Source organism: Sesamum indicum, linkage group LG6, assembly GCF_026168435.1.
Source record: "Sesamum indicum cultivar Baizhima isolate 11 linkage group LG6, ASM2616843v1, whole genome shotgun sequence".
Lineage (NCBI taxonomy): Eukaryota > Viridiplantae > Streptophyta > Magnoliopsida > Lamiales > Pedaliaceae > Sesamum > Sesamum indicum.
The window spans coordinates 19,685,785-19,708,075 of NC_142662.1; the positions used below are offsets into that span (position 1 = coordinate 19,685,785).

The following is a 22,291-nucleotide window of genomic DNA, read 5'->3' on the forward strand; positions in this document are numbered from 1 at the left end:
TTAATGAAATGACTTATTTGTTAGACATAAATAAATATTATAATTTTTTCAAATTAGAGAAGATTTACCTATAATTACATAAAATTTTAAGGAAGGACACTGCAATTATCTTTTAATATTTTTATACATGATATGTATAAGGTAAATTACAACGACCTTTCTTGAGATTTCACATAATTACGAATATCCCCTCGTTGTTTGAAAAATTACAAAAATACCCTCATGATGTTTGATGAAATTATATAATTATTGAATGGAGGTATGAAATTGTCAACTTTGCCCTTATTGTAAATTTTTTAGAAAAATAAAAATCAATAAAAAAATTGGATAGGATGAATGAAAAAATTTTAAAAATTACAAAAAAAAATCACTTAATCCATAAAAAATAAATAAAATGATAAATCTTACTTCATAAGGGCATTTTGGTAAATGCACCATAAAATATATGAAAGTATAACGAATTGGACTAATTGTTAGACAATCATTAAAATCAAGTGGGTATTGATAATTTTTCAAATAATAAGAGGTATTTATAATTATGTCAAATTTTAAAAAATATTCTCATAAATTGCCCATATATATATATATATATACACATATGTAAGTCATTGGAGGGTATCGTACAACTCACGCCGTAGCTGTGCAATTTGGCACGAGCCACAACAACTAGGGTAACATAATTTTGTGTCATCCTTTTTTCCCTCTTCACTCAAACTTAATTTCAATTATTACAATCAGATTAAAATTTTAAATATCTTATAAAGTATTATAAATTTTATTTTTGAAATTGAAAATATTTTACGAAGTTTTTGAGCTGATAAAATTATTTAAATAAATCATTAATTTTCGTTTCATCTGGTAATTGTGAAAGCGTCAAAGCACGTTACTAGTGAAGATGTTTTTTGTAGAAAAGAAAGCGGAGAAAAGTCTTCCACGCTTTCTTCGCGCAGAGGATACCCCCACCTCGCCAGCTCTCTCTCTCTCTCTCTCTCTCCCTCCTCACTCTACAGTCTATAATTCCATCGTCTTTTCAAATTCAACCTTTTGTATTCTCGCGGAACAAAGCGCTGCTTGGGTTCCTTCGTCACTCCAAAGAAATCAGAATCTAGGAGAAGAATTTTCATTTTCGAAAGGAGAAGAAGCCGAAATGGGGTCGCAGGCGTACTTGGACAAGATGCAGCTGCGCCAGAATTACCGAAACCTGTGGCACACCGATCTCATGCGCACCATTCAACAGGATCCTCCCTGTATGTTATACTTGTGTAATCTGTGTCTGCACGCCTACAAATACGGCTCAATTTTTTACATGTGTTTGTCGTGGTCTGGATTTGGTTGTTCGTTGATTTTTGTTTCTGGTTTTATGCAGATTGTTGCTTGGCGCTTTGGTGGTAAGAAAAGGAGTTGTGATTTTCCTCTTTTTTAGTTTTATTTCTTTTTGCTGATTGTTTATGTGTTACTCTGAAGTTGCGATCCGAGCTGAGGTTTGGGTTTTCGGCTACTTCTATATGCTTCTTAGATCTGTTTTTTTTAATTGATTTGTTTATTTTCAGTTTAGGTTTTTTTAGGGCCAGGTAGTTCACTTGGCTTTGGGACTACAATGACTAGGGTTGACTTCGAGTAATGTAGTTATAGTTCATGTATTTGTACTTCATTGACTGTTTTATTGTCATTTTTGATTTAATTGAACACGGTTGAGTTGAATTGCTGTGTTTTTTTTCTTATGATCCCAATGTTCCAGTAAATTGCTTTCAGAAATGACTTCAAGTTTTTGTAAATTTAACGGGCCAGAATTGAGTTATCCACATTGATGATGAATGAATGAGTAGTGAGCTTTTAGGATTTCTTGATTTCATGAGGATTTTCTTTTGGAAACTGAAATGGATTGTATGGAGACTTGTGGCCGAGGGACTAGATGATTTCTTTTGCTTTCTTTCAAGAAATGGAAACCTCAATGAAAGCGAAATGTGAGGTTGTGCATGTATTTTGGATCAATCTCCGGAAGCAGCTTTGTCTTTCTTTATTATTGTGCATGCTAGGCAAATTTGAAAAATTGGTTTGTTGAAAATTATATATGAAATTGTAATTCCTTTGAGCTTTCGAATTACAGTGGACCCTGTGTCTCATATATGCTTCGCAAAAGAGCGCTTTACAATGACATGTCCAGGTAATTTAAGTCCTCTCACCTTCTAGGTTGGGATGAGACCTGCTTCTTGGATCATAATTGTTTTCTGTCGCTTGTGACAGGTATGTCTGCTGTGCTGGATATATGCCTTGCAGTGGTCGGTGTGGTGAAAGTCGCTGTCCTGAATTTTGCCTTGCAACTGAGGTAATAGAGGTTACTTTGTTAATTTTTTAGAATTCATATTTTTATTAAAACTTCTAGGATAATGCACTTAACGAGAAGCTTCTTTTGTAGATTGGTTATTTGACATTCTTTTTGAACTTTTTCCTCTTGGAATTTGAGTAAGGAATACATTACTTCCAGACATTCTTAGGGTTGTTTTTTTTGTTGAGTTCCTAATGTCATTTAGGAAGACTAGAATTTATTTCCTGAAGGAACGGCAGGTTTTAGTCCTTTACCTTGCCATTTGGCCAAATCATGTCCACTGATTTGCAATTTTTTTCTTCAAGTGTCTGAACCAGCCTGAGCTGTGAATCAAATGACATTGTTTACTTGCCCTGGACACAAGATAAAATGTTCCCTTCACTAAACACTTGAGGTCTCTGGTTGTTTCAACTTCAGCAGCCTGGACATTATTATCAACCAGAATGATATTGACATCTCCTATGCTGAGATAGATTTTGTACCTTTATGATCGTCTTGAGGACATTTTCCGTATGATGTATAGGGAAATCATTGCAATCTTCCACCTTGAAATTACTCCAGCATGCCATTGTGACATTGTAAAAAGATCTAGCTTCTCATGCCGGAGTTGATATTTCCATATTTACTTTTTGGACGAAAATACAGTTCCATATTTCATATTTGAGAATTGTTATTAGAGAGGGGAGGATCAAAGTTTGTAAAGCTAATAATCTTCTAATCGAAGAAGTTCTTCTTTTCCCTGTCTAGTGCACATTGCAAAATGGTTACCTTGTGTTTCATTATAAGGATGCAGGGGAAACGCTTTTCCTGACAAAAAACTTGAGTTAAAATGGGCATGAGTGCAGCCAACTTTATAGTCTTCCCTCTCCTTACTCCAAAACCTTTTTTTTTTTAAATAATTCAAATACATTTTATTTCTGAATGTGCTGTATAGGTCTTGCTTTAATTAATTCAAAATCGCTGGTCACTTTCTGATCCTAAAACTCAAAAATATTAGAAGTCCTTGCTTCAGGCTTTAATGTGAAATTTAAGACAGTAATTTTAGGACTTTGTTAAGCCCCTTTTCCCATTATGTGTAGTAGTGCATAGAAAATTTGTTTGTTTCTTTATATATATATGTTATGTATTTCTCCTGTGCTGATCACTGCAGATTGTCCTAAAAAATCAAATTGCAATTTCAGGTTTTCCTATGCTTTGCAAATTCTGTAGCTTCGACGCGGTTCATGCTGCAAGATGAATTCAACATACAGACAACGCAGTGTGATAATTGCATTATCGTAATTTCTCAGCGCCAATCCCTTTTCTCTGTCCACACCCCCTGAATAGTTTACTGATTGTTCTTATGTGGCTCTATCAAGGTTGACAATAATTCCTTGTGTCTAGGGTTTCATGTTCTGTCTCCAACAAATTGCTTGCATTTTTTCGATTGTTGCTATGATTGTTGGAAGTGATGAAATTTCAGAGGCTTCTCAGATTCTTTCGTGCTTGTCTGATTTGGTATATTGCTCGTAAGGACCTTCTCTTTTACCTCATCTAGTTTATTATTGCTTTATTGAGATTTGCTGAGGTACAAGAATATCTACTAACACATTATATATTTTGGTTCTGCAGGGTGTGCGCTTGTATGCAGGTAAACAATCCTGAGTGACATGGTTACTTTTAATACTGTAAACAAACCATTGGTTTTTTTCTGTAAGGAAAACCATGTAGAGGATCTGTACCTCTAGCATCATTGGCATGCCTATCATGTACTAGTTTTATTAGCTGCATGTTGTTTCTACTATAAGAATGCTGTTTCGTTTTTCTGAATGGTAGACACAACACAAGATTGAAATGGACAAGCGAGATGGTAAGTTTGGCCCACAGCCCGCGATGGCAGTGCCAGCTGTGCAGCAAATGTCGCGCCTCGATCAGCCATACCCCCCTACTGTTGGATATCCTCCTCCTGCATACGGTGGCCAGCCAACTTATCCTCCTGCGTATGGGCAGCCAAATTATCCTCCTCAGGGTGCTGGCTATCCTCCACCTGCTGGCTATCCTCCTGCTGGGTATCCCCCTGCTGGCTATCAGAGGTGATCTATCCAGCCTATGATGCATTGGCACAACAAATTCAGGACGGAGTTTGCTTAGTTGTGTTCCCGTGGATAGTTTCTGCTGCATTTCAACAGAGGTTCGAGTACATGATGAGGGTATGATGGAATGTGCATGTTTGTGAAAATCTGGTTGTTTATTACAGACTACAATTGTTTGGTACAAAATGTTTGACCTTATCCTTAAGATACAGCGTGAGTCACTGTGTCATACCATTTTATCTTTTATGTGAGGCCGCATTCAATCTCCGAACCACTGAGGTTGCAGGTGGTTCCAACCCATATACTATCTCAACATTTTTTTCTATATTCTGTTAGACTTGCTCTCTATTGACGCATTTGTTTATCACTGGGGATGATACTCTATTTATTAAATTTATTTTTTAATTTCAGATGTTTATAATTAGGATTTGTTTCTAATTTAACTCTTTTACTAGGCTTGGATTTTTGGGTTTTTATGCTTATAAATATACGGGTTAGATTTTTATTTCACACTTTATCATCGAATAAGATTTTCTTTCTACTGAATTCTTAGTCTTTAACATGAGTTGTAGTTCTAGGAAAAATTATGAAAAAGATTATTGGTTCACTGCTCTCTCCTAATATTATGTGTAATTTTGTGTGATTCGGGAGATTGCATTTAATATTTTTAATGTTTGTTTTCATCCAATAAATAGATTTATTTGATAATTAAAATTCATGGAATTTGCTTATATCAATAAAAAGAATAGATGAAAATTTATATTTATCTCTAATTGATTTATTGCAGGTCAAATAAATCATAAAATTAAGTTGAATACTTTTTATTTTTTCTAGATGAATTAAAAAGTTATGAATATCTGATTTTTAGATCTTATATGCTCATTTTTTGAAAACCTTACCAAATACTAACATCTTATTAAGACGCGTCGAACAATTTATAAGTTGATTCAAACAGCATTAAAATGCCAGAATTAAGAGTCTTAATCCGGCGGCACTATCACCAAAATCGGCATTTTAAAACCACACACGCTTTCATCAAAGTTAGGACACCAACACTTGAATTAACAACTTTATTTCGACGACTCCAATTAATATAAAATAGGAGCACGACATGAGGGAAACCTGAAAGAAGATTCCAAAGGTCATTGAACAGGAATCGCTTTTGTCCAACTACGCAACCTCTACCATACTCGTGTTTTATTTAATTTGATTCTTTTCTCTTGGCTTTGTATCCGCAACGGACATGAAATGATTGGAATAAAATCGTGTTAGTTATCACTCAGTTCTCAACCTTCACAAAACGTAGACGCCATCTTCTCTCCACATGACAAACCTTATTCTCTTGTTCAACACTTGCTTTTTTCAACACATAATTTGTTTAGGTTGTATTTGGATTCATGCATTTTAAGTTATCACTGATTGGTCTCGTAATTTTTGAAAAATACTGCTTTTGGTTTCATGACACGTTCCATTAAGTATTTTGAAAAAAGACCACGTGGTCATTAAGTGCATGAGATCAAAAGTGCTATTTTTTAAAAGTAATGTGACCAAAAGTGTAAAGATTCTAACAATCGCGTGCTAAACACATGGCATTTTCTATTAAAATATTGCCATGAAACCAAAAATATTTTTTTTTATAAATTATCAAATTAAAAGTGAGAATTCTATAATTAATAAAATAAAATCTGGATTGATCTAAATTAGGAGAAAAAAAATATTATTTCCTTATTAAGGCATATATAAAAGGAGGTAATAGAGTGGAGAAAAGACATTACAACTAATTCCCCACCCAAAACCTTAGCTCTATGTAACCATTGTCTGATCCATCTCTCATTGTCCAACTTCAGTTACACTCAACACATTCTCCTCATTACAGCTGTATTTGTTGGTAGAAACCCTATTATCACTCCCTTCCTTACATCAACATCTTACCCATTTCATTATTTTTTTCAAAAATTAAAAATAAAAGAATTAAAACTCGAAAAGCCCAAAAAATACATGGCGATCCTCGTCAGTCATGACCATACAAGTCGTCTAGTGCTATGAAATGTTTGGTTTGAATTGTAACTGCTTAATAAAGGATGTTTTCATCGTCACAATCTCATCGAAATGTGAAATTTATTAAAATCAATTTTGATAATTAAGTAATTTGGTAGCAAATACGTTGATGGCAAAGGAAAATTCAAGATTTAGGACATGTTTAGATAGATGATAGCCTTAATGTCAGTCTCATGTTTGATGCCCTTTTTGACAATTTTGGGAGACTATTATACATTATGACCCTCATTCAAAATCTCAATAAATGTGAAAATTGGGGAGGGGGGGATTGGTGTTTGGTGCATCAGTCAAGAGAAGTACTGTAGTACTGATATAAATGTGAAAATTGTGCAGTAGGGCTTATGATGATATACCAAAAAGCACAGAATGTTTGAAGAGGAAGACAAGATCCGTCTCAACCGCTATTATTCATTTTGCCCAATTCATAAGCTCCACATCCTTTCTTTTGGGTGAATAGCAATTTATCCTCATATGATAGTGAAAATGAATACATTATCCCTTTATGAAAAAAATATAGCAATTTACCCATTTATACTTTTTAAAATGAAGTAATTTACCTCCTTATATAGGAAGGTAGATTGCTTCATTTTAAAAATCATAAGGGGGTATTTTGTTGTATTTTAAAAAATACAGGGAGATAAATTCTTATTTGTTTTTTCATAAGGGAATAATTTGCTTATTTGTAATATCACAAGGGGGTTGTTTGCATTTCCCCCCCTTTCTTTTCTAAACTAACTGCATTTGTGAGACTTAACAAATCAAATTTGGAAAAACACAAAATGTTCCGTAAACTAGCGAGCTCCATTCGATTAGTACAAACACAATAAACTATAGGAGAAATTAGAACTACCTCCCTGAGGTTTGGCATAATAATAAATACCTTCTAGTTATTTAAAAAATTACAAATACCCCTTAACATGAAAATAAATATGTAACCTATAGACAGTGGAGCGGACATTACTATCTTACCCTTGCTGAATTTTTTTAAAAAATAAAAAATTATTTGAAAAATTTTGAGGGTGGGAAAAATGAATAATCTATAGAGAATATTAGTTCATACAAATATTTATAATTCAAAAGGGCATTTTGGTCAGTTCACCACAAAAATAACGGAATGACCTCGTTGTTAGATGGAGGTTAAAATCAAGGGATGTATTTGTAATTTTTCAAACAATAAGGATATATTTATAATTACATCAAATCTCAAGGTGAGTGGTTGTAATTCACCCAAAAATATACTAAAAAGTATTAAATTACTCAAACAAAATTTGTGTTTGACTCAATTAAAGCTCGATTAGATTGATAACCAAATAAAATCAAATACAAAATGTTTAAATTCCATAGTAATTGAAACAATAATGCATTTGACTCCACCTCAAATCATTTATTATCATAGCCTAATTTAATATTAAAATATAATGATGTAATAATAGTTTTTTGGGTGAATGGCATAACTTAGGAGCAAATCTACATCTTTTAACAAAATTAAAAAAGAGTATTTGAGCCATATAGTACAAGAAGATCCCTTCTTTACCTTCTACAACACTACACTATCTCATTTCTTTATTCTTCAAAATTACATCCAATTATTTCACTATATATATATATATATATTCATTTGTCTCACTAAACCACAACAATCACTAAATATTAATTTATTTCAAAAAACAAAATGACATAATTATAATATTTGTTATTATATAATATTTTAATTGAAGAAACCTAATTCAGTCAACAATTTTTCTTTGTCCAAATCAAAGCTTTCCCCTACACTTGGTGGAATATGTTTATTAAATAAATGATCAAATTTTCTATTGCAAAGTTTATTTTATCCTGTATTTTATTTAATATTCACACGTTACATATGTAAAATCTTTCTCAAAATAAAATACATAATATTATCCTTATACACATAGTATGTGTATATATTGTGCGGAATAGAAAATGAAATCGACTTGTAATGGATCATGTACTTAGTAATTAAATCGATTACATGTGATTATTTAAAATATAAAATATAATTAAATTAAATTATAGTATAGAAATAAGATGGAAAACAATACTGGCATGGATGCAATATCAGCAAGAATTTGGTCTTTTTGGGGAATAATTTACCTAATTTTGGGTCAACCATTTCAACAAAATACAAAAAGAGATAAATGGAATTTATTTTTTCTTTCTTTGGATTCAATTCTCCAATTTTCTTTTCTTGTAATATTTACATTGACATAGCAAGTAATTACCAATCACAACGTCCACCTCTTCCCTCTCCAAAAAGAAATGAAAAAAAGAAAAAACCCTCAATCTACAAAAATTACTACAAACCAGTAGTAATCGGCGAGTAGTCGCCGTAGAGATCGGAAATCCCGGAAGCCACCCAGAGCCTCTCGTTGAAGGACTCCTGCATATCCTCCGGGATGAACTGCGTACGGCACAGCGGGCAAGTCTTCTGATCGTGGTCCATCCAACGGTCGAGGCAGCTCCTGTGGAATATGTGCCTGCAATTCGCCAGCCGTCGGATCTCGTCGTCGGGGCCGAACTCGTACAGACACACCGCGCAGTTCTCCGGTGGGTCCAGATCCTCCGCCAAATCCGAGAACTTCACCACGGGCAGCAGCTCCCGGATCAGCGCCGCCGACACTGACCGGGGCTCCGACCCGGACTCCACCCGGGACTGGTACGACACCGTCTCCGGCTCCAGGAAATCTCCCAGACCCAGAAGTGATAACAGAGCATACACAAACTTCCGGACGAATCCCAGAACTGTCAACAGGTAGACTAGCAATTTGGGGAAGAACATGTCAGTGTACCCCACTGGAAACCCCATTTTCTCTCACTTGTTAGCACAAACTAAGCTCGGCTCGAGCTCCTGATGGTCTAACGAAGGTGTTTTCTGGTGCTGTTAGTGCGTGTACCGCGTGTAAAGCGAGCGAGGGTATGGAGAAACGGGGGAGAGAGGGGGGAGAAATGGAGTTGTTATATAGAGAAAGTGGGGTGAGACAAAATGACGAGAATGGGGCTGGCCTGAAGAGGTAATTACGACGAGAGGACGTGGGAGTGCGGGCGTATTCAGCTGTCACGTTCGTATTAACGGTGTCGTACCGATTTCGGGCGTGCGAATAATCAACACGTGTGCAATTTTATTTAATTACTAAGTAATAAAGACAATTAATTTATTTGGTTTGTGAACTAAAAAAGTTAAATGATTTATTAAATGAGTAGCATTTAGGAACTATAGTTAGGGGGACCAAAATTCACCAAATCCCTTCTCCTGTTTGTATTTTATTTAAATGTTTGGGTTTGAAGATTATTTAGATATTATTTTTGTCTTTTCTTCTCTGTCGATAATAATAATTTTGGATAATTATATTTACATTTCTGATCTATAATTTATTTATATAAATCACTCATATTCTTTACATAATTATAAAAATCATCCATGATATTCAGAAAGTAAGGATAGTTTTATAATGACAGTTGGGGTTTTCTAGGAATGTATATATGTATAATTCTTTGAAAAAAGCAAGGGTCGTTTGTGTAAATGAGTTGATATTTTTTTTAGGGTGTATATATATGTAATTTTTCCCCAAAAAGAAAAAAAAAAGAGTGATTTGTGTAAATAATTTTGACGTTTCTGTGGGAACATGTATAAAATTATTCAAAATTTAGGGGTAATTTATGTAAACAGATTATAGGTTAGGAGGTGTAAGTGTAATTATTTCTAATAATTTTCTTCTGCATAGAAGCGGTAATTCCGTAATTACATAATTAGATCTACATTTCAATAAATTGAGCGATATATCGGATCAATCAGTGTATCAATATAGCAAAAAAACTAAATTATAATAAATTTATATAAAATGAGATAAATTAGACATGATGAAATTCGAATCTATAAAACTCCAACAGTTATTGAATTTTAAAATAGGAGAATTAATATAATAATGCATAGATGGCTAAAAGAAATGATATGGTTTAAAGGAACATTTCCCACCTTTTATTTTTTATCATCAAATATTTGATGAGCTTCTTAGTGTTTTCTTTAGGGTTCTTCACACTTGTACAACAAATACTCTCAATGGTCCATTCATTTGTCTCTGAAAATTGACCATTAATTTACTTTTTTATTTTATTTTTCCACATAAAAAATAAAATATTATATTTTATAATTGGCATATAGTGGGACCCTTCATCATCATCATCATCATTGGTGAGAAGCAACTCCAATTTTACTATTTAATTATGCATTTAAGTAATAATAAATATTAAATAAATTAATCTCCATAAGATACCTAAATGTCCTCCACTAACACACACATTAATAATAATAATAATAATTATAGAATTTATATTTTTTTGATAAGAAATTATAGGTGAAGTGAGAAGAGTGGAAGAAATTATGGGAGTGGAGAAATGATTGTGAAGGAAGAATGATGAAGTAGAGGGACCAAAACAGAAAAAAAAAAAAAAAGTAGTGATCGAGTATAGGGAGGATGTACTATGGGCATCAAAGGTGGGACTCTTTGCTTTCCACCAATCATCCCTTTCAATGCACAAAATTATTTAATCAGAAGTTTTTATGTCACTCATTTCAACTTGGATCGAATCAAACTCCAGTTTAAAACAATTGAATCAAAGGGCTAAAATGGTAATGTTCTTTATTGGATTTGGACTACATCGATCCATAACATTACGTGTTTGAATAAATATGTATTTGGGTGGTACGTTGGATATGTATTTGCCAAAGTATCAATTACTAAAATAAAGTGGCTTTCAGGATAATACAAACATTCTACCAATTCCAAATTCAATTGCTTGAATGAAACCCAATATTTCTTATAGTAATATAAATACATACATACATACAGGTATATATGTAATGAACATATATCGAAGCAAATGAAACAAACAAGTTTTGAGACAGGAGTATCCTCACCTTGTCATGGAACCAACCAAATTTTAGTTATGGGTTTGTAATAAATCAAAATCTATAAAAGCAAGTACATAAATATATAAATAAAAAAAGAAAGGGGTGTGAAATGAAAAAGTGTAATTGTCGGGAAAGGAGCATGGGCGGATGGCTGATGAATGAAATTCGTGGCCGTTTGCGAGCCTAAGTACTTTCACACCCTACCCTCAATTCTCATGTCTTGATAAGCCAAAGACACCACTGTCCCACCCCTTCATCTTAATAATAATTTTCAACTAGCCATATGTATGTGCTACACATATGTATTTTGTTTTGTTCCTCCTTTGTGTAGGCCTTGCACACTTTGTCCTACACCTAATTTACATGTAGGGTTTAGACAATTTTATAAAATGGATTCATCACAACTTTTTTATTTCTCAATTAATTGCATCATAAATATATTATATATAAATCACAAAGTAAGTATGATATAAATCGATTCAAATCTAATCAAGCTCGATTTCAGGTAAAACATGGAAAGTGGGGTGGGGAGATGGAGGCAGAGGCAGAGGGGTGTGGAGTTGGGCCCGCCCCGACAGTTTGGAGCGGAGGTCCGTCTCATAAGTCACTACCCTTGCTCCCTCCTCTTGTTTCTTCCTTTGTCTTTTTTACTCAAAATCTCTCACACATCATGTGGGCTTCCAGTCCTCTTAATCATCCAATCTATCCCACCATCACCACACACATGCATTCCATTTTTCTATTCTCTCAACAATCTCATTATGCCTTTAATTTAACAACCTATAAATATCTTACTTACCAGCTACCTTTATATATTTGTTTCCACGGATTTTGCGACGGACAGTTTCATTGATACATTCATTTGCAACGCTAATTGCAAATTAACGCCCTTGTCCTAGTGAAATTTCAGTTTTGCGACAGATTTGCAGCGATATCTTGACAACAATTGCAATTTAAGCTCTTGTCACAAAGTTGTTAGAATTTGCATAGCAACGGATTTATTGGTTATCCGTTCCAATTCCGTCACAATTACAGACTCTTGAAATTTATGTATTACTACATCTTACTTGTTATTTAAATTTTAAAATTTTCAATTCAGACAGAACCTAAGTAAAATTTTATTTGACAGCAGTAGTTGTCTTGATAAAATAATCAATTAGATTTTATTAATCCATTGTCGTTTATGTTGTCAAACTCAATTAATTAGTTGCAAATGGCAGTGTAATTATAACCTTTTCTCTCTGTCAAAAGTATTATTAACATAGTTTTATTCACAAGAAAACAAGATTTGTACTGTATTAATAGATTTACAGTAAATGCATCAGAATTTGCCTGCTATAAGGTTGATTTGTGGTACCAAAAGTTGTCTAATGTGTAGCCAACTCTCGAATTACGTCCAACTCTACCTGTCGGAATATGTCTGATCATTAAATTAAGATAGATTCGCTGATGAGGATCAATTTAACTGATGAAATTGAAGTTCATGATTAAGAAGTCATAGGTTCGAGTTCTATCAATTTATGTCTATTGTTCTATTTTAACAGTAGATGTTATTTTGATGTAATAGTGATTATTGATTAGTTATACATATTTGATGGAAGGAGTTGCTGACTTATTCCTAAAATATTAACAAATTCCTTCAAATTAATTTTAATTTTGATAAAAGTAACATCTTATAAGCTCTATAATATTATTTTATCCAAAATATGATTTTACGAACTTATTTCTAAAATAAGATCCAACGTCTTATAAATTCTAAAATATCTTATAAAAAATTACAAGTTTATAAGATCTTTTGAATAAACTTCGCCAAACACCCTCTTAATATCTTTTACCGTAACAAGTTATTATCTGTAACTATTATAACAAAATAATAATTATCATACCCAGTATATTTTAGGGTAAATTATATTGACGCCTCTTGAGGTTAGACCAAAATACACAAACGCACTTTGTCTTTTATAAAATTATAAATACACCCATTAAAGTTATAGTGGTAATTACAATTACACCCTCTATTCAGAAGCAAAACTTACACAAATACTTTTTGAAAAGTATTAACTTTAAGAGGTGTAGCTATACTTTTGCAAAAATCAAGAAATATTTGCGAACTTTGACCTAACCCAGAGGGTGTCAATATAATTTTACCCTATATTTTATTAAGGAATAATTACACTCTCCTACCTTGAAGTTTGTGTAATTATATATAGACCCCCTGTGATTTGAAAAATTATATCTAACACCTCTGAGGTTTGCTTCCGTCTAACAAATAAATTCATTCGTTAGTCAGAATTCACTGAATCTGCTGATGTTAACAAAAGTGGAATGAAAATTGATATTTACCATCAACTCACAAACCCATGATGAAGCATTATAGCATGTCTCTAATTTTCTCTTAAACACACAAACCCATGCGTGTCTGTGTGTGTATTCAAGAAGAGAGAGAGGGAGAGAGTATTAAGGAGGGTGAAAGGTTAAGACAAATTAAGACAGAAATAACAGTTAGACAACAAGTTATTACAGCTATGCAAAGGGAGGCACGTTAAAAACCGTGTCCAAAGAAAAAGCTGTATAATCTGTTCATGTCCCACACTTTGCTAAGCATCTCCTGCAACACCAACAACAAAATTTGGCCCCCCACTATCATTAATTACTGTTTAATCACGTTTTGTTCTCCACCCCCTCAACAATTATACTGCTAATCATCTCCTTTATTCAACTTTGTCAGCAACAGCTTGCCAACGTTTTTACCACTAACTCGGGATCCATTCAAACCAATCATCTATTAGTTTAAGTATTTTTAAAATTACGTGTTCGAATCTCATTAAATATGTGTATGTTTATTTTATTTTATTTTATTTTATGTATGTTTCTTATAAATTTTATTTTATTATTATTAAATATATTGATATAATAATTCCATTTAAGGTAAATTATAACGAGCTTCTCTAAAATTTATCATAATTATAAGTATCTCCTTATTTTTAAAAATTTACAAATATCCCCTTGAAATTACAAATATTCTAACAAATATCCCCTACTATGAGATATTCCTAATAAATACCCCCTACAATGGGCTATCACAAGCAATATCCCTAAGTATTTGTAATTTCAAGAGAGTATTTATAATTTTTTAAAAAATGATGTGGAATTTATAATTATGACAAAATTTTAAGAAAATTCATTATATTTTATCCTTAAATTAATATATATTGAGATATTGATTGTAATGATGTAAATTAGGAGATAAGAAAAGAAAGGGATTAAAGTTGTGTTAGTGTGATGGTTGTTGCCAATTTAGTGGGGTATAAGTATTGCAGATCAAAGAGCATAATCTGTCTAGATTTAGAGGGCTCCCCACATTATGTTCCTATGCTAGATTTGGTAAAATCTTCTCCTTTTTCTTAAAGGATTCATCAATACAAACCAATCATCATTTTAATCCTTTTTTTTTTTTTTAAAGTGAATCGATTGTAATTATATCATGTAAAATAATATTTTATATGTTAGTATATTCAAATTGTACTGATGAAAAAATTATTATATATGTAAATTAAATACTTATATAAACATATCCCGTGAACAAGTTCGAGATCATAAATTCAAATCTTATCAGATGTATGGATATTTGTCTTATTTTATGTGAAATACAGTGATTTATTTCCTAATAATAATTATATTAATATATAGATTGAATCAATGTATTACTTAGCTAATGATATATATATATATATATATATTTATATTCACTAATTAATCGTATCTCCTAATATTATTGATAAATATGTATAATTTAAGGTGTGTTTGAGTGCATTCTCAATCACTTTTTGTTAAAAGAAAATAAACAAGAAATGAAAAATATAAATAAATTACTTGAGCAATGATTGAAGTCTCTAGTCACTTCACAGAGATCATTGAATAATATGTGGTGGGATATTTGCAAATATTTATTTATTGTTAAAATATATTGAAAAGAGTGTTTTTATTTTACAATTTTGGATTTTGACCTGCTTAAAAGCTTATTTAAATTAGAAAGTTATAAGCAGATCTTTTATCAATTTTTGTAATTAAATTATAAATATGAAATTATTTTTTCATACACTTCCAACTACTACTACGGCTTAACTTACATTATTTTTTTATAATTTATTTCCACTACAGAAGTAAAAAAACAACGTGTGGGAGTCTTTCTCTTTTGTTCAAAGGCAAAATTACATTCTTACTCTCATAGGATAGGGGGTTTAATACTCTATTTTATGAAAATTTCGAAATGGTCAAAAAATTAAAACAAATTCGATACATTTAGTCCTCATCTTTACTGGACTTATGGGACTAAATGTGTCGAATTTTTTAATTTTGGGACTATTTTAAAAATCCCGTAAAGTAGATGACTAAAACTACCGATGGGAAAAAAAGTGCAATTTCACCTCTGTTCAACACGGCCAGTAGATTGGCATCGGACATAGCTACCATTCTTTAATTTGGGTACCTTATTTATTGTTTTGGCTTCTCATTCTTGATATCTTCTTATCATTTGTTTCGATCGGAATTTGTTACAGAAACCACTCCAAAATTGAAGTAATTCTTACAGAAATAAATCATTGTTTTATAAAGACATAAAACACTCCATAATTATTTCAATAATGTGAAGTATGTGTCATATTTTTCACAAGTACGTAGGTATTAGTGTGATGGGGACTGGGGTTGTTACAAGAATGAGAAGTGAAAGAAGAAAAACATTATCTCCTTTGATGTGGATTTGTGGTCTCCTTTTTGACTAATGAATTGGAGTTGTCTCTTTAAGGGGCTGTCCACATCTAAATCTAATCTTTGCTTTATTACATGTTTGTAATTGATGTAACCTGTCCTCATCTTCCCTCCATAACCCCTCCAACTCTTGCATGATTTTCCTATGGCCCCTCCCCCTCCCTATCTTGTACTTGACATTTACACCAATTCCATCATTTGCTACAACAATTTTTTTCCTAGTTATAACACCATGGGACACACCATTTCATTTCAGTTCATGAATATACTAGAGGTCACATGTTCTTTCTTGTTAATGTTGTGTTTTTTAGATAGAAAAAAAATTGGAAAGTAAGGATCATGTTTCGGGAATATTGTATTTTTTCGTCTCATAACTTAGACTCTGTGCATTTTAGTTCCATGCTTACGGAAGTATTGAAATTAGTCCCATAAATTTCAAAACTTCTCACTTTCAGTTCTCTTGCCAACTTCTGTTAGTAAATTGATGGAGAAATCACGTGTAAATCAACTTTGTATGTAATTATAATTTTTTCTGTCAATTTCTTGACGAAAGTTGGCACGATGACTGAAAATGAGAATTTTTATAAATTATGGGACCTTTTTTTAGAGTTTCATAATCAATGAGACTGAAAATGTATTGGGCCTAAGTTACGGGATGAGAAATTCAATTTTTCGATAATATCTTCGAGTCATGAACCAGATAAGATTGCGATTTCTCAATACACAACAGACTTGTTAAACCAATCGAAGGAGCAAACTCTATGGACCTAAGATCTAACTATGCCAGAATCATTCTCTATTTTCTATATGTAGGAAGGATTTCATATGATTCTAATTTTTTTAAAAAAAAAGAATAAATTACAACGACCTCCCATGAGGTTTGGCATAATTATGATACTCATTCGTTGTTTAAAAAATTAAAAATATCCCATAATATTTGATGAAATTATGTAATCCTTGGATGGAGGTACGAATTATCAATTTTGCTCTTACTGTATTTTTTTTATTTTTTAAAAAAATTAAAAGTTATTAAAAATTGAATGGGATGGATGAAAAAATTTTAAAAATTATAAAATAATTATCCACTTAATCTATAAAAAATTTAAAAAATAAATAAAATTATAATTTTTAATCCACAAGAGCATTTTGATCAATTCACCATTAAAAATGAATGAAAACCAAATAGATTGGGCTAATTGTTAGACGATCGTTAAAATTAGGGAGGTATTGGTAATTTTTCAAACAATAAGAGATTATTCGTAATTATGTCAAATTCCAGAGGAAAACATTGTAAATTACTCAAAAAACTTAAAATTTATTGATATTTAACAAAATACCATTCAAAATGATAGTTGAAGAACTTAAAATCCTTTAATATTATATAAAAAATCCAAACAAATTCCAAATATTTATTATTAGAAAATTTAAAGTTTCTAACTTTAAATCCATGGACCCAAATATTCTCTTAACAAAAACTAAGTTGATGGAATTAGACCATATAATTGGTGGTTTTAGCCAACAATATCACTTGGCTAATAGAAAAATATAAAACTTAAAACATAAATAAATAAATTAAATATATATACAAATAATTATCATAGAGGGATATAGGATCCCAATTATTCTATCTTTACCCACTATAACAATTATTATTTAGGCAATCAACCATAGGTTAAGAACTTTATTTTGTAATAAATAATTATAAAGAGGCTTACAACAATTCTTGTATTATTTTTTTATTACTATTGCAAATATAAAAGATGTGTAGGGGTCTTTGTAGAACTAGGACTAGTCTTTTCACTTTCTTAGGCTTTTTCTCATAGGCTAGAAAAGCAAAAAACTAGAAATGTAGGGGTTTGTTTGCAAATAATGGAATTGTAAGAGGACCCACCTGAAGGGTGATATGTACATATATGAGATAAGGATATTAGGAGAGACAAGAGTAAGGAAAGTGGGTCAAGTGGGCATGTGGGATGTTCCTTTTCTTTCTCATCTTCTACCTAACACTTCAATTTCACATTCACCCCTCAAAAAATAAATAAAACCACTAAAATTTAATTTAATTAGTGAAATTAAAATTTTATTAACAAAAAATTATAAGTCCGGATCTCTACAATGTGTGAATATTGATCTACTTTAGTAATAATTATTGATTAATTATACATATTTGATACTAATAATTGGTGTATATTGATTGCTGATTGAAATTCATAGTGTATTTGTAAGGAATTGACTAAATAAAGAAGTGCAATATAAAAACCTATTAAAATTTATTAAAAAATTATTGGAATTATTTGCTAGGAGGCTTAGAATGTGATTTATGAGGTATTTTATTTTAAGAAAAAATGACCAGTTATATTGTTGTATATATTAACATTTAAGGTAAATTACATTGACACTTTTTGATATAAGTTAAAATATACAAATATTCCTATTTTTTATAAAATTACAGCTATAGCCCCTATTCAAATGCAAAATTTATACAAACCCTCTTTAAAAAACATTACACTAACACCCCTCAAGGGTGTTGCTGTAATTTAAAAATATTACACTAACACCCCTCAGGGTGTAGCTATAATTTGATATAATACAGGGGGCGTTTGTATAATTTGATCGAATCTCAAGAGGTGTCAATGTAATTTACCCTAAGATTTAACGACTGAATATGTAAAATTCCAAAAGATTATTATATGCAATTAATTATTTAATTTAATATAAAAAAATATTACAATAATAGGCTAATATTTGCACGTACGAGGGAATCACTACATAAAAATGAATTATTCTCCGAATTACAAACGACCATTGTTTAAAATTTATGCCAAATCAGTACTATCACCCAGAGTAATAAATCAATGTAAAAACTTAAATTTCGACCAAGATCAACCAATTTTTATCATGATATTTGCTATGACCAAAGTACTTAGTTATGATTAATATTTTGACATCGCATGTTGAAACAACTCTTTATAATTATTACAAAGTCGTCATCAATTATCCTTCATCGTGATTTTTATTTTTAATCATGATGAAATATCAAACTTTCTTTTAAGTGAATATCTCTTATTAATGTGAAGTAGTTTAGTAGGCGCCAAACATGAGCAACTGTCTCAGTTAGAAAATTTTATTAATGTCCATATGAATTATGAATTATTGAATTAATATATAATAATGATATCATTTATAATTTAATAATTCATAGTTGATATAATTAGAAACTCATATGGACGAAATCATCAATCCGTCCAAGTCAACAAACTTCCAATTGGGATTAGTTAATTTGCATAATTTGGGTACATAGGTAAGTGAAAAATTAATGATGAATAGTTAGATCAACATTGTACGCCAAACATAGTAAATATATAATAATCTTGGACCAAACTTTGTCCTTGTTTCAACCATGATTAAAATCGTGTTTGTCATCAAGTAAAAGTCGTGTGAATTTGAATGAATCCCGTTCAAACTGATTCAACTTTGATAGAATGGTAGGTGTAGAGAAAAATAAGATAGGAGTCCAAAAATGAGGTATTTTTTTTAAATAGTAATTATATAATTATACTAATATATCAATAAATCGATTCATACATAACTAAATTGTTAAGAATAATCAAACTATATAAAAAAAAAAAAAACAATGAAATAGTAATTATATTAAATTTATATAAATTGAGACAAAAAGTCATACATTTGGTGGCGCTCGAACTCATAATTTTGTACTGGTTTATGAATCTCATAACCTTAACCGTTAGACTAAAACATCATTGATCAAGTAGTCATGTCACAGATTCAATAACATTAGTAATATAATTAAGTGTAAATTTCAGCCACCTCTCATGAGGTTTAGCATAATTACATATCTTCTTGTTGTTTGAGAAATTACAAATATTCCGTTGCTTTTAACTTTCTTCTAACAATGAGCCTGTTGCTTTAGCATCCATTAGGTTTCCACCTAATTTTTGTGATGAACTGTCCAAAATATATTGTATATTACGTGTTATTATTTTATATATTTTTCATATTTTCTTAAAAAAAATTATGAACTAATATATTCTATGAATTATTTATTTTACTCCTTAATATTCATAATTATGCAAAAGCTCTGGAGAAGTGACTGTAATTTACCGTATAATTAATTGAGTATGAGCAGATAGAGTTCTGACTAGAATTGTACTAACTTCACCACAGCCCATGTGATTGAAGTAATATTTTGCACCTAGATAGAATTTAATGCGAATCCCTCCGAGAATTGGGCCCTGATATGCTGATTTTAGTGGGCCTTGGGATTTTCTTTTAAGACATTGAAACCATTGTACGAGGTTCGTTCTGGCCCAATATGTTTTGTATGCATTTCCGGATTCAAATTTCCTTTCCCTCATTAAATATGAAACTATAGTGCCCCAAACATTTGTGAATTGGGGAAGTCTCTTTGTCTTGATTGAATATTTTAAACTTGTACTAAGATGTAATCTCTTCAAGCTAAAGGCAGTTATAACATAAATCATTAGCCAGCCTATAGTTGAGAAGTGGGTGGGGGTGTTTGGGAATAAAGCATGTCTCTTCACCCTTTATTGCTACCAATATTTTTGTAATTAAAGCAGATGATTTGTGGTTCCCCCCTAATAATGGCCCATTGAGCAATAACACTACTACACCCATAATTTTTAGGGTAAATTACAATCCACTTTCAAGAATTTTACATAATATTGAACATATTCTTGTTATTTAAAAAATTATTAATATTTTTTTTATATTTCATGATATTATGTAATCTTTTAATGAAAATTTGGAATTATCAACTTTTTCATTGTTGTACTTTTAAAAATAAAAAATTATATAAAAAAAAGGATGAAATGGATGGAAAACACTGATAAATTGTTAAAGAGTTATCCACTTAATTCATAAAAAAAACTTTATTTTTTTTAAATAAGTAAAATTATAATTCATTGTCGATAAGGGCATTTTAGTCATTTCATCATAAAATTAGATGAAAACCTATTTGAGACTAATGAATTGGATGTTATTCGAAAACACTATTGGAGACTAATGAATTGGATGCTATTCGAAAAAAACTCTTCTGCTCAGAAATGAAATGTTCCAAATGTTCCTGGAAATTCTTGCTCCAATTGGGCCATTTGAATGCTAGTTGTTGGTTATCGTTCAAATTATGGAGGGTATTAAATAATTTTTCAAATAACAAAAGGTTATTTATAATTTTGCCAAACTATAGGGAAACTCGTTGTAATTTAGTTGAAAAAATCATGTAATTGACACAAATAATCAATTCAATTAAAAAAGACAGTGAGTCTGAGAGTGAGGGGAAAGGGGGACAACGTGAATTTCCATCATACATTAATGGGTGATCGACATGTATTTTTTTTTAAAATTAAAAATATAATTAAATTTGATGGCACATATACCAAGCCCACAAAAAAACCCCAAAGCGGAGGAAGGCATATCAAGGCCGCACACGGTGTCACAGGCCGCACATTGGACTAGAGGTCGGCTGTGACTTGTGGAGGACGTGCGGGCGACTAGGAGATGTTGGCCAGCACGCAGCGATGATGGAGCGCCACCCTGTGCGCGAGTAGGAGCTTAATGTGTGAAGCAGAGTGCTTTATCCTTGGAGATGTGAGAAAAGTGCACTCCTCGGCTCTTTCAGTGTTCTACTCTTGGAACAAGAGATTATTTTCTTAAGCCTATTATAAGGAGGGCATGTAGTGGTGAGCTCCAGCCAGCCCTCCCCGTGCACGACGGCAGAAGCTTGAGAAGACTTCTGCACTAAATGAGCATCTCTTAGGGGCATGATGGGGGCCTTCAAGAGCCGGCTCTAGGTAGCTCAAAGAGTAGCGCTAGAGTCCCCGAAGGGCTTGAAAACCTGACGGGCAGCGTAGGGCCAGGATGACCTACGTTGGGCGCCGATACGGCCGAGAGGCTCTATGTGACGCGCAAGGTTGCCCCGCGGGCTGCGAGATATCAGGGGCAACACCTCTCTTGCGATTGGATGGTCGAGGCAAGCATTCAAAAACCTCGTGATCCAACTCATTGAATGCGCTATCGAGTTCTAACCGTCCATGGGGGTCCGTTGGTTAAAGATGAGCAATCGTGGGACGACACCGCACTGTGGGCATATTGTGAAAC

At 32.0% G+C, this 22,291-nt stretch overlaps 2 protein-coding genes across 2 annotated transcripts; one reads left to right on the forward strand and one right to left on the reverse strand.

Moving 5' to 3' along the window:
* The first annotated feature begins 919 nt into the window (after window positions 1–919).
* On the forward strand, window positions 920–4,808 carry LOC105164068 (uncharacterized). The gene is made up of 8 exons (XM_011082623.3): window positions 920–1,247; window positions 1,367–1,388; window positions 2,108–2,164; window positions 2,245–2,326; window positions 3,508–3,603; window positions 3,710–3,834; window positions 3,938–3,956; window positions 4,142–4,808. The coding sequence occupies exons 1-8, from the start codon at window positions 1,148–1,150 to the stop codon at window positions 4,400–4,402; spliced, it is 762 nt and encodes a 253-aa protein (XP_011080925.1). The 5' UTR covers window positions 920–1,147; the 3' UTR covers window positions 4,403–4,808.
* A 3,804-nt stretch (window positions 4,809–8,612) lies between these two features.
* LOC105164067 (brassinosteroid-responsive RING protein 1) lies at window positions 8,613–9,412 on the reverse strand. The gene has a single exon (XM_011082622.3). The coding sequence runs from the start codon at window positions 9,281–9,283 to the stop codon at window positions 8,774–8,776; it is 510 nt and encodes a 169-aa protein (XP_011080924.1). The 5' UTR covers window positions 9,284–9,412; the 3' UTR covers window positions 8,613–8,773.
* Window positions 9,413–22,291: the final 12,879 nt, after the last annotated feature.